General features: G+C 41.1%; 1 protein-coding gene across 4 annotated transcripts in view; it reads left to right on the top strand.

Moving 5' to 3' along the window:
• The window catches only part of Tnfrsf19 (TNF receptor superfamily member 19), a 91,023-nt gene that overhangs the window by 44,678 nt on the left and 33,206 nt on the right, over positions 1–13,139 (top strand). For all 4 annotated transcript variants that reach the window (XM_010607476.2, XM_033759904.1, XM_010607473.2 and 1 more), the window contains one exon: positions 6,678–6,763. In XM_010607476.2, coding sequence (XP_010605778.1) covers positions 6,678–6,763 — 86 coding nt within the window. The remainder of the gene's footprint in view (positions 1–6,677; positions 6,764–13,139) is intronic.

Below are 13,139 nucleotides of genomic sequence, written 5' to 3' on the forward strand. Positions count from 1 at the left end.
AAACCAAAAAAAAAAAAAAAAAAAAAGAGTAATGAGGTCACAAGAAAGCCTCCCCTTATGAACAGGGTTTATGAGGGATTGACAGAGGGTGTTTTCCTTTTTGGCCTTCTGGCTTGTGTCATCTTCTGCTCCTCCCCTCTTGAAGATGCAGCCAGAAGGCCTTACTGGATCCCAGATGCTGGCACTGTCACTTGGGTCTTTCTGAATCCAGAGCTGTGAGCAGTTTTCCTTCTATAGATGACACAGTCCATAGCATTCTCTTACAGCAGCACAAAACAGACTAAGGCAAACCCAAATGTCCATCAGCTGATGAATGAACCAAGTATGATATATTCAAGAGATGAAACATCATTCAGCAATAAAAAGGAAGAAAAGCTAGACACATGTTTCCACATGGTGAACGTAAACAGCATCATGCTAAGTGCAAGAAGCCAGTCAAAAAGACTGCATGGTATATGACTCCACCTGTGTGCAAAGTCCAGATTGAGCAAATCTCTGGAGATAGAAAGCAAGTTAGGGTTGCCTAGGGCTTGGGGTTAGGTAGGGTTTGGAAGAGCATGTCGACTGGGAAAGGTTCCAAAGTTGCTGTCTTTTTGAGGTGATGAAAAATGTTCTTAAACCAGTGGTTCTGTGTACCCAAGTCTATGAATACAGGAAGAACCATCGAAGTGTATACTGTTAGTGGGTGAATTGTATGGATTGTGAATGACATCTCAGTTGAGTCTGTCATGAATAAAAGGTAATGGTCCTTACTCTCATACCTATAAGCTGTCTACAGATACCATTTCCCAGAGTTTTTATCTTGTCAAACTAATCAAGGAAAGTGACCGGAAGGTCTGATGCATCTCTGTTGTTCACGTCCTACAGTTCTCTGATGAAAGCCTGGCTGTGCACGTCTGCTCTTCATCTGGGGAATAGGAAGGGAGATGGCTCATAGTGCACACACCAGCCGAGGTAGGCAGCATCAAGACCCAAGGTCTTGGCTTATCAGAGTGACCTTTTGGGTTTGACAAGAGAGCCCACAGGTGACTGCGAGGTTGCCCCAGTCTTTGTTCTCTGGGCCAAGCCTTACTTTCTACAGTGCTAGTTCATCTTACAGTAAATACTGAGATGCAGGAAAGTTGTAAATGAATAGACATTTGAATGATGTTTTACAGTTTATATGATTAGTTTAAAATTACATCCTTTCTAAGCTGCTTTAACACACAAGGCAGGTTATAATTATATAGTAACTTGTGCCGAGGTCTTTTCAGAGCATTTAAAAAACACTCTTCCAGTTTGACTGTTTCTGTGAAGAAGGCAAAGCATTGAAACCCATTTTTAGAAATGCTGAAGCAGGGAGTAAGCAAAACGCCTGTTGCCTCCAGGAAAACGATGTTAAGGTCCAACATGGGGGATGAGAGGCATTATCCTTTCCAGCGCCCTCCCTGCTTCCTGCAGCCTCAGCCTTCCTCCTGCTCCTACCTGGGGCTCAGCCCTCTAGATACCAGCTGCTTTCCCAGTAGCCAGCAAGTGTGGAAATTTTCCTCAGTGCTTACAATCTGAGGGTTGAGAGAAGGTCAGTCCTCTTGTCCCCAGAAACATTTGAGGACTTCAGGCCAGGAACTTACTCTCTCTGACACCCCTTCTTCTTACTGGGAAAACTGTCCTCCAGTAATACAAATAAGCTGCAGACTTGTTAGGATTCACAGTGTAAAGCATCTGAAGTACCTGGCAGAGCACCTGGTCCAGAGTAAGCACTAAATTGATATTGTACACAACTGCCCACTCATGGCAATGGGGCCATTCAAACTTTGTGTGACCCCATAGTGTGGCAGTTGGACCACTCATGCCCACGCCTCCTCTAAGGGGACGGCATAGCACAATCCTGCCAGCTCTTCACTGCTTCCAGTAGCTGAGGTAGCACTTGAACACTTGCTATATGCTAAGTATTTCCTGCAGATGAGTTTACCTAATTATCTGAACCACTGTGTAAAGTAGGAGCGACTATAATGTCTCCTTACAAAGGAGAAAACTGATCCTTAGAATAGATTAATGCCTTGTCCAGGTTCCCCCAGCTTAAAGTCCCTGAAACAGGGAGCTTCAGCACAGTTCTGACTCCACCTGGAGATCTCACAAGGATCCTGCGCTCCTCACTCACTCCACCCTCCTGCTGTTGCTGCCATCAGGGTAAGGTCTGGGCTCATACCCTAAGGATCCATCCTGTTTGCATTTGTTCAATTCCCAAAGAAGTGCCATTCCTGTGGACTGCTGAGGAGGATGAACTAGCCACTATGAAGCCAGGAGTGTCAGAGAACAAAGCCCAGTCATCCTTCATCTAACATATCCACTGCAGAACGTCCACCATTCCTTGACCGTAAGACCCAGGACAGAGTATCTGCGTCCAACAGTGTTAAGTGAGGTCATAAACCAGAGCTGAGCTGTGATGTGGCATCTCCTGGCAGAAATTCTTTCATTGAGGGGTTAATGGTCAACAGCAGGGTCTCTTGAATTAGCAATGTTCAAACAGTATTCACTAGGCTAAGCAGTGTTACTTGGATTCAGTTCAGTTAAAAAATTCCCTTTATAAACACTATCAGAAAATTTTATGTCAATACGATGTGCATTTTTGTGCTTTCTTTCATCAAATAACGATTAAGAAACATCAACTGTGGTTTTCTTTTGTCTTTTTGCACTATCTATCTGAAAGCTAGGAGTAAAATTTGACATTAAACTTTAGAAATCAGTCTAACCCACATTTTGTATAATATCCCTGTCCCCTTTTATTTTATTTCTTATTTAAAATTTGTGACTTTTCCCAGTTGGACAGGAAATGGAGTTGCAAATGTTTCTATGTCCCCAAACCATGACACTCTAAATAAAGTAAAAAGAAAGTAAGGAGTTGGGGCTGGAGCTCAGAGGTGGTACTGTATGTGTTTCGCTTTCAAGGGGCCCTGAGTGTTATCCTTAGCATCAAAGCGCAAGAGGAAGCGGCATAAAGGAGAAGAAGAAGGAAAAATAAGAAAGAAGGGAAGGGGAGGGAAGGAAAGGGAAAGGGAGGGGAGGGGAGGAAAAGGAAGGAAATAGAATAATTGTTAAAGGTCTACAGACGTTCTAAGTCACATTTTTTAATTTTTTTATTTTTTACCCCTCATTGAGTTTATTGGTACATTTTAGGGATACAGTACAGTGACATTCATTATTGGGATCTCGTACCTGTACATGACAGGTCTTGGTTCTCATTTTTTCCCCTTGTCCCTGGCTTCCCTTCACCCCCTCCTCCCCTCCCCATGCAAACAATTTCATTCATTATTGGGATCTCGTACCTGTACATGACAGGTCTTGGTTCTCATTTTTTCCCCTTGTCCCTGGCTTCCCTTCACCCCCTCCTCCCCTCCCCATCTGCAAACAATTTCCATCTTTTCATTATCTCACATTTTTTTTCTTTCCCTTATTCCCTTTCCCCCACCCTTCCCACTTTCCCTACACCTTTAGCCCTTTGCTTCCCATTTCACAATGTCAGTTACTAAGTCGCATTTCAAAGCTCAAATGTCTAAATACGCATCTTCATGTTAGATTCTAATATTACGCAGGCTTTCAAAAATTAAAAACAATATTTTTATCATAAGCACTTAGTATTTTAGCAATTATACTGTGCTTTATATTTCTGACTTTAATTTTACTTTGTACTGCTTCAAAAAGTAAGTCAATTAACAGTTTTGAAAATTCTATAGAAAGTTTTAAAATTCTTAGATTCTGCCTGTAAGCCACTGGAATGGAGAAGGCAGCCCACTGTGTCTTAGATGGTGTGTGTAACCACTGTACGGCCTCTGATGCTGCTCTGAGTGTCACCTGTGCAACCCTGACCTTGTGCCCAGGAGCTATGTCAAACCCTGGGAGTTGTTGTGCTCACTCAGCCTCCTATCTACTAGGTAGTTAATGGTCATTCAAACTATGACCTAACTTGCATGTCTTCTAGCCTCATTTGTGTGAGCATCCTCAAACTCGCCTTACATTTTAATAAACATGTTTTTGGAAAATTGTTTATTAGGGAAAGTGCTGCCCTTGTTTTACTGCAAGGAAAATTCATTATTTTAGAATGTTAAATTAAACCTATATTTGATTTCCAACACGTCTCATTTCCCTAATGTTTAAAAATTTTTATAGGATGTATTTCTATATCCTGAATATTTGCTGTTGAAAAAAGCTTATTGTTATATTTTTCACTTTTTAACATAAAATGAGCTTTTATGTATAAAAATAATTATAGGCTTTACTAATATTTTATCAATTATAATTTGGCAAGTTTTTCTGGCTGACAGGATAAAAAATAATCATCTGCAGACGTTACAAGGTTTACCAAGACATATTGTCCTATTACGTTACTTTAAAGTTTTATATGCATTTTTCTGTTGTGGTTTAAAAGTACATAAAATTGACCAACTTACCCATTTTTAAGCATATACATCAATAGTGTTAAATACATTTACATTATTATGAAACAGATCTCCAAACTTTTTCAACTTACCAAACTGCAACTTCCTCTTTTTCCTTCCTACCAGGCCCCGGTTCTTTCTGTGAATTTGACACTCTCAAATACCTGAGATAAATGGAACCATATAGTATCTGTCTATTTGTGACTGGCTTATTCCATTTAGCATAATGTCCTAAAGTTTCATCCATGTTGTAGCATGTGATAGGATTGACTTCCTTTTTACTTTAATTTTTTGTTTTGTTTTGTTTTTTTGAGACAGGGTTTCACTATGTAGTTGAAACTGACCTGGAACTCACTGTGCAGTCCAGGCTGGTCTCGAACTCACAGTGATCCTCCTGCTTCAGCCTCCCGAGTACCGGGATTACAGGTGTGCACCACCACTCCCAGCTTGACTTCCTTTTTAAAGTTTAATAATATTCCTTCTTATCTATCTACTGAATTTTGTTCAACCACTTATTTATCAATGGACATTTGATTTCTTTCATCTCTTGGCTATTGTGAATAATGCTGTATTGAACAGAGGTCTATAAATGTCTCTCCAAGATTCTGCTTTGTTTTTATTTTTTGTTTTTTGTTTTTTTTTTCCTGTGTATACCCAGAAATGGGATTGCTGCATTATGTGATAATTTATTTTTAATATTTTGAGGAAATGCCATGTTTTCCATAGTAGTGCCACCATTTTACAGTTCCAGCAACAGTGTATATAATTCCAGTTCCTGCACCCTCTCCAACATTTGTTTCCTTAATTCTGATTATTATTTTGCTTTGCTTTCTGATAGTAACCATCCTAATGAATGTGAAGCGGTGTATCTCAGTGTGGTTTTGACTTGCATTTCCCTAATGGTTAATATTGCATCTTTCCATACACTTATTGGCCTTGTGGATATCATCTTTGCAGAAATGTCCATTTAAGTCCTTTGCCCATTTTTAATCAAGTTATTTGATTTTCATTGTTGAGTTATAGCTCTTTATAGATTTGAGGTATTAGCCTTTTATCAGATAATATGATTTGCAAATATTTTCTCCCATTTCATAGTTTGTCTTTTCACTTTTTTGAATTGTCTTATGATGCACAGAAGTTTTAAAGTATAATGTAATCTCATTTTAAATTTCTAGTGTTAAGACATTGGGATTGTCTCTAATTTGCTGTATTTTTTGTTATAAACGATGCTGTGATTATATGCACACACATAAAGCTTTACCCAGGTGATTATTTCCTTAGGATAAATTTCTAAAACTGAAGGTAATAAAGAGTATAAAGTATTTTATTAAGCTCTGATGACATATTGCTAAATTGCCTTCTTAAAATTAGCCATTTATATTTTGCCTAAGCTTATATGAACCCTTTTCTAGTTCTCTAAGTAAAATGATATATTTTCTCTTCAACTTGCATTTGCTTGGTTAACAATGAAGCTAAACATTTTAATATTGTTTTTAAGATTTTTAATTCTATCATCTATTTTAGTTTTAATTATGGAATTTCATAATCACAGAATGTTCTCTGGGGATTGAGTGTTCTTTGCCTGTTTACAATTGTAGCATTCACTTTTGCTGTAGTGAGTTTTGTTTTTCCTTACAAACATAAATTATATACAATACTATAACCAGAATAATTATTTTCAAACTTTTGTGGTCCATTAACTATGTCAATAGTGCTTTATGTTTGCCCTTGAGATACCTTTATGAAAAAAATTTTTGTCAGAGCTGTCAATCTCTGCTACTCTGGCTCCTGGGTTTCTTGTTGTGCCTAGAAAGTTTAATGTCAAGATTGTATGAGTCTCAACACTTTTCCACTGCTTTTATGGTTTGCTCAGTTTTTTGGTCCCCCAGATTTCAAACATTAAAACCTACCAGTTTGTCTGTAAGGTGCTTTGAAGTTTAAATTACAATAGAATTGCCAAAGGCATAGGATTTCATATTCCTTCTTGAGTACCCCAACTCACTATAGAAGAAGAGTGGACTGAGGAGGCTCTGCAGTTACGTGTGGTGAAACTGATGTTTCTGAAATGTTCTCTTCCTTCCAGAAAGGCTCTCTAAGGCTGTGCCTAGATAAGACACTGTTATACTTAAGCCTTTGGGTGCTTTTGTTTAAACATAGAATTATAATGGAGATTGCTGGTGATTTATGATGAAGATCTTAGTTGCTATAGCTGTTAAGCCTGGATGGCAGAGCTAACCGAGCTCATTTTCCTTCCTCTCCTAGGTTTTACAGGAAGACTAAACTTGTTGGGTTTCAGGACATGGAGTGTGTGCCCTGTGGAGACCCTCCTCCACCCTACGAACCTCACTGTGAGTAAAGACACTGCGGAGCAGAAGGGGCAACGGGCCTTTACACTTTTCTTTTAAACCTTTCTTCAGTCGGCAAATGGAACAAAACCAGCTTGTGCTGTGGGGCTTATGGTGTACACTCTTCGTCAAGCACTCACGGGATGGAAAGGCCTTTGTCACGTGCTTCAGTCAGCCACCCACCCACTGGTTTGAGTCTCAGTAAAACACCACCCCTTTCCTGCTGCTACCTGCCATTCAGTCCTTATTGTTCATTCTAGATACTTTATGTGGCAACTCCAGTCATCTAGGTGGCCCAGATCCTGATATGCATAGCTCTGTGCCTGTCCATGAATTCTCAACTTCCTTCCCCAGTGCTCAGGCTGGATTGTGGGGTAGTGTCTACGTTGCAGAAGAAGTTTCTCTGCATGACTCTCCTACGCTCGTTAATGTATCATAGATGGAATCCTAGTTCTTGTCATTCATGCCATTATTTTTCTCCTTGAACAACGAAATGGGAAGAGAGGACTCACTGTGGGCTATGCATTCAAAGGTGATGTGTTAACACTAGTTAATCCTCTTGACCAGGTATTTTCCTTAGATATAAAAGGTATTTGTTACAGATTACCTACCTGCATGGATTTTGAGCAGGAAGAAGAGTGGCTGCTCACTCTTAAGCCTAAATAGGAACATAGCCATTAAAAACTCATAGAGGGTTAAAAGGGAAACAGTCAACAAGGGGGCTCCCCTGAGGGCCCAGGGCTTTGGGAAGCTAAGTTTCACACCACAGGGAGATGGATAGGTCCAGATGGGTGTATGGAGGAGCACGCTTTATCCCATGCAAAGGTTACTCCAGCCTTTCCGACGAGCACTGTTTTGATATAACTCCCAGTACATGGGCTCTGTCCTCTTGCTTTGTTCTGTAACAAAGGTTCCCTCCAAACAAATTGACAGTTATTGCATCATTTCAAGAGTCACAAGACTACTTCTCTTTCTAAGGATGCCATGGATTTTTACAGTGCATATTATTAAGTCCTTTACCAAAATGCATTATTTTCTATTCTTCATTTGACGTGATAGAAAAGCAAAAAAAATTGGAAGGCTTTTTCTAACTTTCATAGAAAATATATATTTATCCTCACTTTCATAATATGTAAGCATGCAAATAATTTATTGCACTTGACAAGTTAAGTACTGAATGCCTGTCATATATGTCTCAAAATACCCGCTTTACTTGTTTGTTTGATTTACTTTTCGCAATAATCCTGTAGTTAGCCCAGATTTGTCAATGAGAACGCTGGTCCAGAGAGTTTAGTAGCACTCCATTGCTAGCTGGTAAATAACAAAGGTGGTACTCAAATGCAAGTTTGCTGTCCTTGTTTGGTATGGGGATCAGCTCAGTCATTGTTTGGAAAGAAAGTTAACATTATTGCAATTCATTCCAAACCACCATACAAGACTTAGTAAAGAAATCAATATTGCCCAGTTTACAATTGTAAAGTATAAAGGGGTATCCCCCCCTTTAATTTATTGGGTTTCAATTTAATATACTCTAGTCAAAAGACTGAGTCTTTGGAAGGTTTTACCTTCAGGGTCTGGCTAATCCTAGACATCACAAATTTGCCTTTGAATATAGGCCTCCCATGCAACTTTCCATGTTTTGTGAAACTCCTTAGTTAAAATTACGAAAAGAAAATTAATTTAATGTACATGTAGATACACACAGACACACACACACACACACACACACACACACACACATCCACGTGTGAAACTTTTTAAGAAGCAAAGCAAAATGAATTGTCAAGCAAAAGAAAAAAAAACGCAGCCTGCACAGATAATAGCCTTTAAAATTATAAAACAAGAAGTCTGGTGGTCTCAAGTGAGTGTTGTTCCTTATCTCTGTTAAGGAAAGTTTGCTGCCTTTGGCTCCATTCTTGGGAAAAATTCCAGATCACAACTAATCTCCTATTAAAGTCTTTGGGGGAAATTATGCAATACTCCTTCTATTTTCATTTCTTCTACTTTGGGCTTTTCAATTCATCCACAAAGACCTGCTTCTTCATGATTTCCCCCTGAGGAGTTCCTGTACCACTGAGAATCTTGGCTATAAGAAAGAGGCGCCTCTTGTGCTTTCTTAAATAATGGCATGCATTTGATGGATGTTCATGGCCGTGGGGGAGGCTAGTACTTCCCAGAATGCAGCTTCTGGGTTCCTCCTGAGGGCCAGCGCAGTTCTGAAGCAGGGGCCCTGCATACCTGGGCTTGGCACTCAGCATGAGGGTTTATCTGCCCCTCATGCTCCCCACAGGACTTGCCATTCCAAGCTTGCCTGTTCACCTCCTTCAGGGGCAAACCTGTACTCTAGTCCAGTTAGATACCATCATCCTCTGAGGAAGGACTTTTCTCAACTGACCTCCTGAAAAGTATGGTCATATTACATAAGGATATTTCAGTCAATGACGGAGCCCATGTATAGCAGTGGTTCCGTAGGATTATAATGGATCTAAAAAATTCCTATGGCCTGGTTATTTTTGTCTGCACCTTTTCAATATTTAGACACACAGATAGTTACCATTGCATTACAGCTGCCCACAGTATCCAGGTCAATCTCATGCTGCACCGTTTGTAGTCTGGGTGCAAGAGGCCCTGCTGGGTGGCCTAGCCATGAGGATACTATGGTGTCTCCACAGTGACAAAGTCACTTAACAATGCATTTCTCAGAATGTGTCTCCCATGTTAAGCAGTGCAGCGACTGCTCCAGGATGCCCACCAAGTACTGGGCATACAGAGAGTACAGAGACCTCTAGGGCTCACAGTCTAGTGAGGGAGTTGTCACCCACCAATTCTGAATTAAACAGCATATACAAATTAAACAGCACATACTGATGCAAAGTACATCTGTGCCTGGCAGTCCCCATAGTGCTGTAGGAATGTGCAGTAAGTGGTGACATGCTGAGCAAGGGGTGGCTATCCTGGATGGTGGCTGCTGAGCTATGACCTGCAGCGTCAGCTGGAGGAGGGTACATCTGAGCAGAAGGGTAAACAGGGCCAGGAGGAGGAGCAAAGCAGGTCCTGCAGCTCCGGATGCTGTGCACAGGCCAAATCGTTCCACAGTGGAAATGTCCTTTGACTTTGGCATCCTGGAGCTCTGTGGCAACACCACACTTTGGTGGGAATGGAAGCCAGATCATGATAAAATGAGGAGCTATGGTAAGGGGAAGAATAGTGACAGCAGCCAGAGACAAGTTACTCCGGATGTTTGCATGTGAAAAAGCACCAGGATGATGGAGGAAGGGAGCTGTGTGTGCAACAGAGACTTCTTTGTTTTATAGCCATATGTCACTTCACAACAGGAGGCTGTTCTGAGAAATGTGTCATTAGGTGACTGAGGTGCCAACATCACTGATGGACTTAGAGAAACTAAAATGCTCCCTTGTCACTAAGCAACATAATCTGGTGGACCACCCTTATGTAAGTGGCCCAACACTGAGCAAAACATTGTTATGCGGCATGTGACTGTCTTTCTTTTTTTACGTGAAAGACATATCTGTTTACTTGCAGGTTGGAGGGGAGGACCCAGTTTGAGAGAGACTGACCGTTTTAATGAGAATACAAAGGTGTATTCAGGTGGTTGGGGAAGGCTCCTAGCACAGGTGGGGGTTTGCCTGATATGGAGGGAGGGAGCACTCTTAGCTGTAGCCAGAGGGCAGGAAGGTGGGGAAGAGGAGGGAAGAGCAGGGATTCTTCATTCTGGGACAGGAACATGAGGTTCTGCATCTGTGAGGTCAAAGGCACCCAGAGGGAGATAGGTGCAAGGAACTCAAAGGCTTAGGAGCACGAGGATTTGACCTTCCCATTCCAGATGGGACTATGGTTTGAGAAACAGTGGGTTTCCTGAGACACAGAGAGTCCAGCTAAAATTGGTGGTCAAAGCATGACGTTGATTTGTTTCATATGACATCTCTATGGGCCTTTGCTGCAGAGAGGACTTGGGCTCCCTCTGAGGTTGCCACTTACTCCCTAAATGTGTAGAAGCTATGAGCGTATCTTTAAAGAAGGTGCCCCTCTAAGTGTTAATAACACAAGTATTACTTTAATTAAAGTACACCTTCTTTTATTTATATAATACTCAAAACATACCAAGTACCAATCTAATAGAAAATATGAGGTTGAAAACTTCCTATGTTTTTGTCAACTGCCCAAGGGGGCCACCCTTATTTCATACTTGTTTGTGACAAGTGATGTAACCCCCTTGGGCGAGGTTTCTTCCCCTGCAGGATGGAACATCCTGACCACTCAGGTTCTTATCCCAGATGATTGAAGTCACATAGATGAGCTGCCTGGCACAGAGCCTGGCGGCAGCAGGCTTTCAAATCTGTTTACTTCCCTCTTTGCTCCTTCTGGCTTGTGACTCTCCTGAGATGCTTAGCTCCCCTCTGCTAGTGTTTTTGGGGAACTGCTGTCTTGAGGAGGAAGCAGGAGATGCCGAGTTTAGCAGGGCAATGGATCAAAGGAGGGCGGTGCTATGAGCATTGTGTGTGCTGCTTCACTCAGGAGGGAATGACATAAACAGAGCTTGAGGATCATTCAGTCATCAGAGACATGTGTTCTCTGGGTAGGACATAGTGCCTAAATGTATGGTCAGGGATGTCTAAAGTCATGCACCAGGGCACCTGCCTGTAGGCCCAGGTGCTTGGGAACAACATAGCCACAGGGCTGGAGGACTTCCAGACCAGCCTGGGCAACATAGTGAGACCTCATCTCTAAAAAGTCTGCAGTGTGACTCAGGAGGAGAGCACTTGTTTAGCGTGGATGAGGATCTGCTTCCAGCTCCAGCATCACAAAGAACAGAAGACTGTCTACGTATAAATGTTTCCCTTCTTTGTAGGATATATCTGTGTTGCCTAGTCAGTGATTTCAAAAACAAGAAAACAGCCTTTATCCCTCATTACTGTTCGTATTAGTGGAGTCTTATGAAGTCCTGGAAAATGTGGCATCAACAAGAATTGGTAGAGTAGGGTGGACCAGTTTGTACCCCTTTCCAAAACTACAGGATCCCAGTATGCTAGTGGTGAATCCTCAGACAAATCATCTCCCCTCTTTGAACCTCTGTTTACTCCATGGAAAATGAGGATAATGAGGGGCAGAACTCAATAAACTCATATCTAGTAGCATGATACCTGCCAGAGGGTCATCTAAGAAACAACGCTATCTAGACGTTGGCCAGGCTTGTTAGGATCAGGATGGTACCTCCCCTGCCCTCCACCCTGCCCCCGTGCTCCACCCAAGGTGGCTTTCTGAGGATGGAGAGGATTATCTCTTCCTGGAGGATCTCTTGGCTTTGCTGTTTGACTTGCCACAATTTTCCCTCTAATGACAAGTGAGCCGTGAAGAACATTGGAAAGGATGCCATTGGGTTTGGGGTTTGATGAGCTGTCACGGCCAGGATATGTGGCTGAGGAAACCCAACTGTGGCTGGTTCTTTATCCTGTTCCCAGGCCTCTGCTTGACTAGGTGAATGCTGAGCCCCTGCCCTCAAAATAATGATGGATTTGTGATGATAGTCCACCCATGACCTCTGCGTCAGATCACTAATAACATTCATGGGTAATAATGACTGGTTGGGTATGGAGCAAGGAGTTGATTGATGACATTACCATAAAATGCAGATAATTTTTCTTTAAAAATGAACATTTCAAATGCAGACTTTGCTTTTATTGTGTCTTCTGTGCCTAATAAAGTATTACCATTTAGAACATTCAGAAGAAACAGAGAAAAGCACACAAGAAATGTTAGAACTGTATCCTGCCTTGAGTCCGATAAGAAATGCAGATTTTGGGCTGTTTCTTCGGGCAGTGTTTACTTATTTTGGAACAAATACTGTGGTTGGAACAAATGGTTTTGAAAAAATTCAAAGCAGTTTTCACCATAATGCAACTTTATTTAAGTGTGTTTAATGTAGATGTTTGCTTTGTTCGTGGGGGCTTTGTAAAACAAGCCACGTGATTCTAAGGAGATAGCAATCAGATAAATCACTGCGTGGGAGAAGAAAAAGCAGCAGCTATGTTGACCTGCAGCCATTTAGCAATGTTACATGGCTTAGTACTACTCAGAAGACAGCCAACAGTTCCTTGTTTCCAGAGGAAGTTTAAAATGTCTCTTATATAACACATACAAGTAATTTCAAAATAAATTATTGAAATAAATATTTGCTCAGCAAAGATAACTGTAAAAGTTTAATGGCAAAAAAAGGGGTGAAGAATGTCAGTAGTCCCCTAAACACAACATTTTGAACATTAGAGTTACAAAATACAGCAAATAAAATGCAGCATTTTGAGGTTTCTCTTTCTACTCTTTTTTCTTTTCTTTTCTTTTCTTTTTTTTTTTTTTTTTTTTT

This window comes from Fukomys damarensis, unplaced genomic scaffold (genome assembly GCF_012274545.1).
Source record: "Fukomys damarensis isolate Sample0158 unplaced genomic scaffold, DMR_v1.0_HiC HiC_scaffold_38, whole genome shotgun sequence".
In the NCBI taxonomy this organism is placed as follows: domain Eukaryota; kingdom Metazoa; phylum Chordata; class Mammalia; order Rodentia; family Bathyergidae; genus Fukomys; species Fukomys damarensis.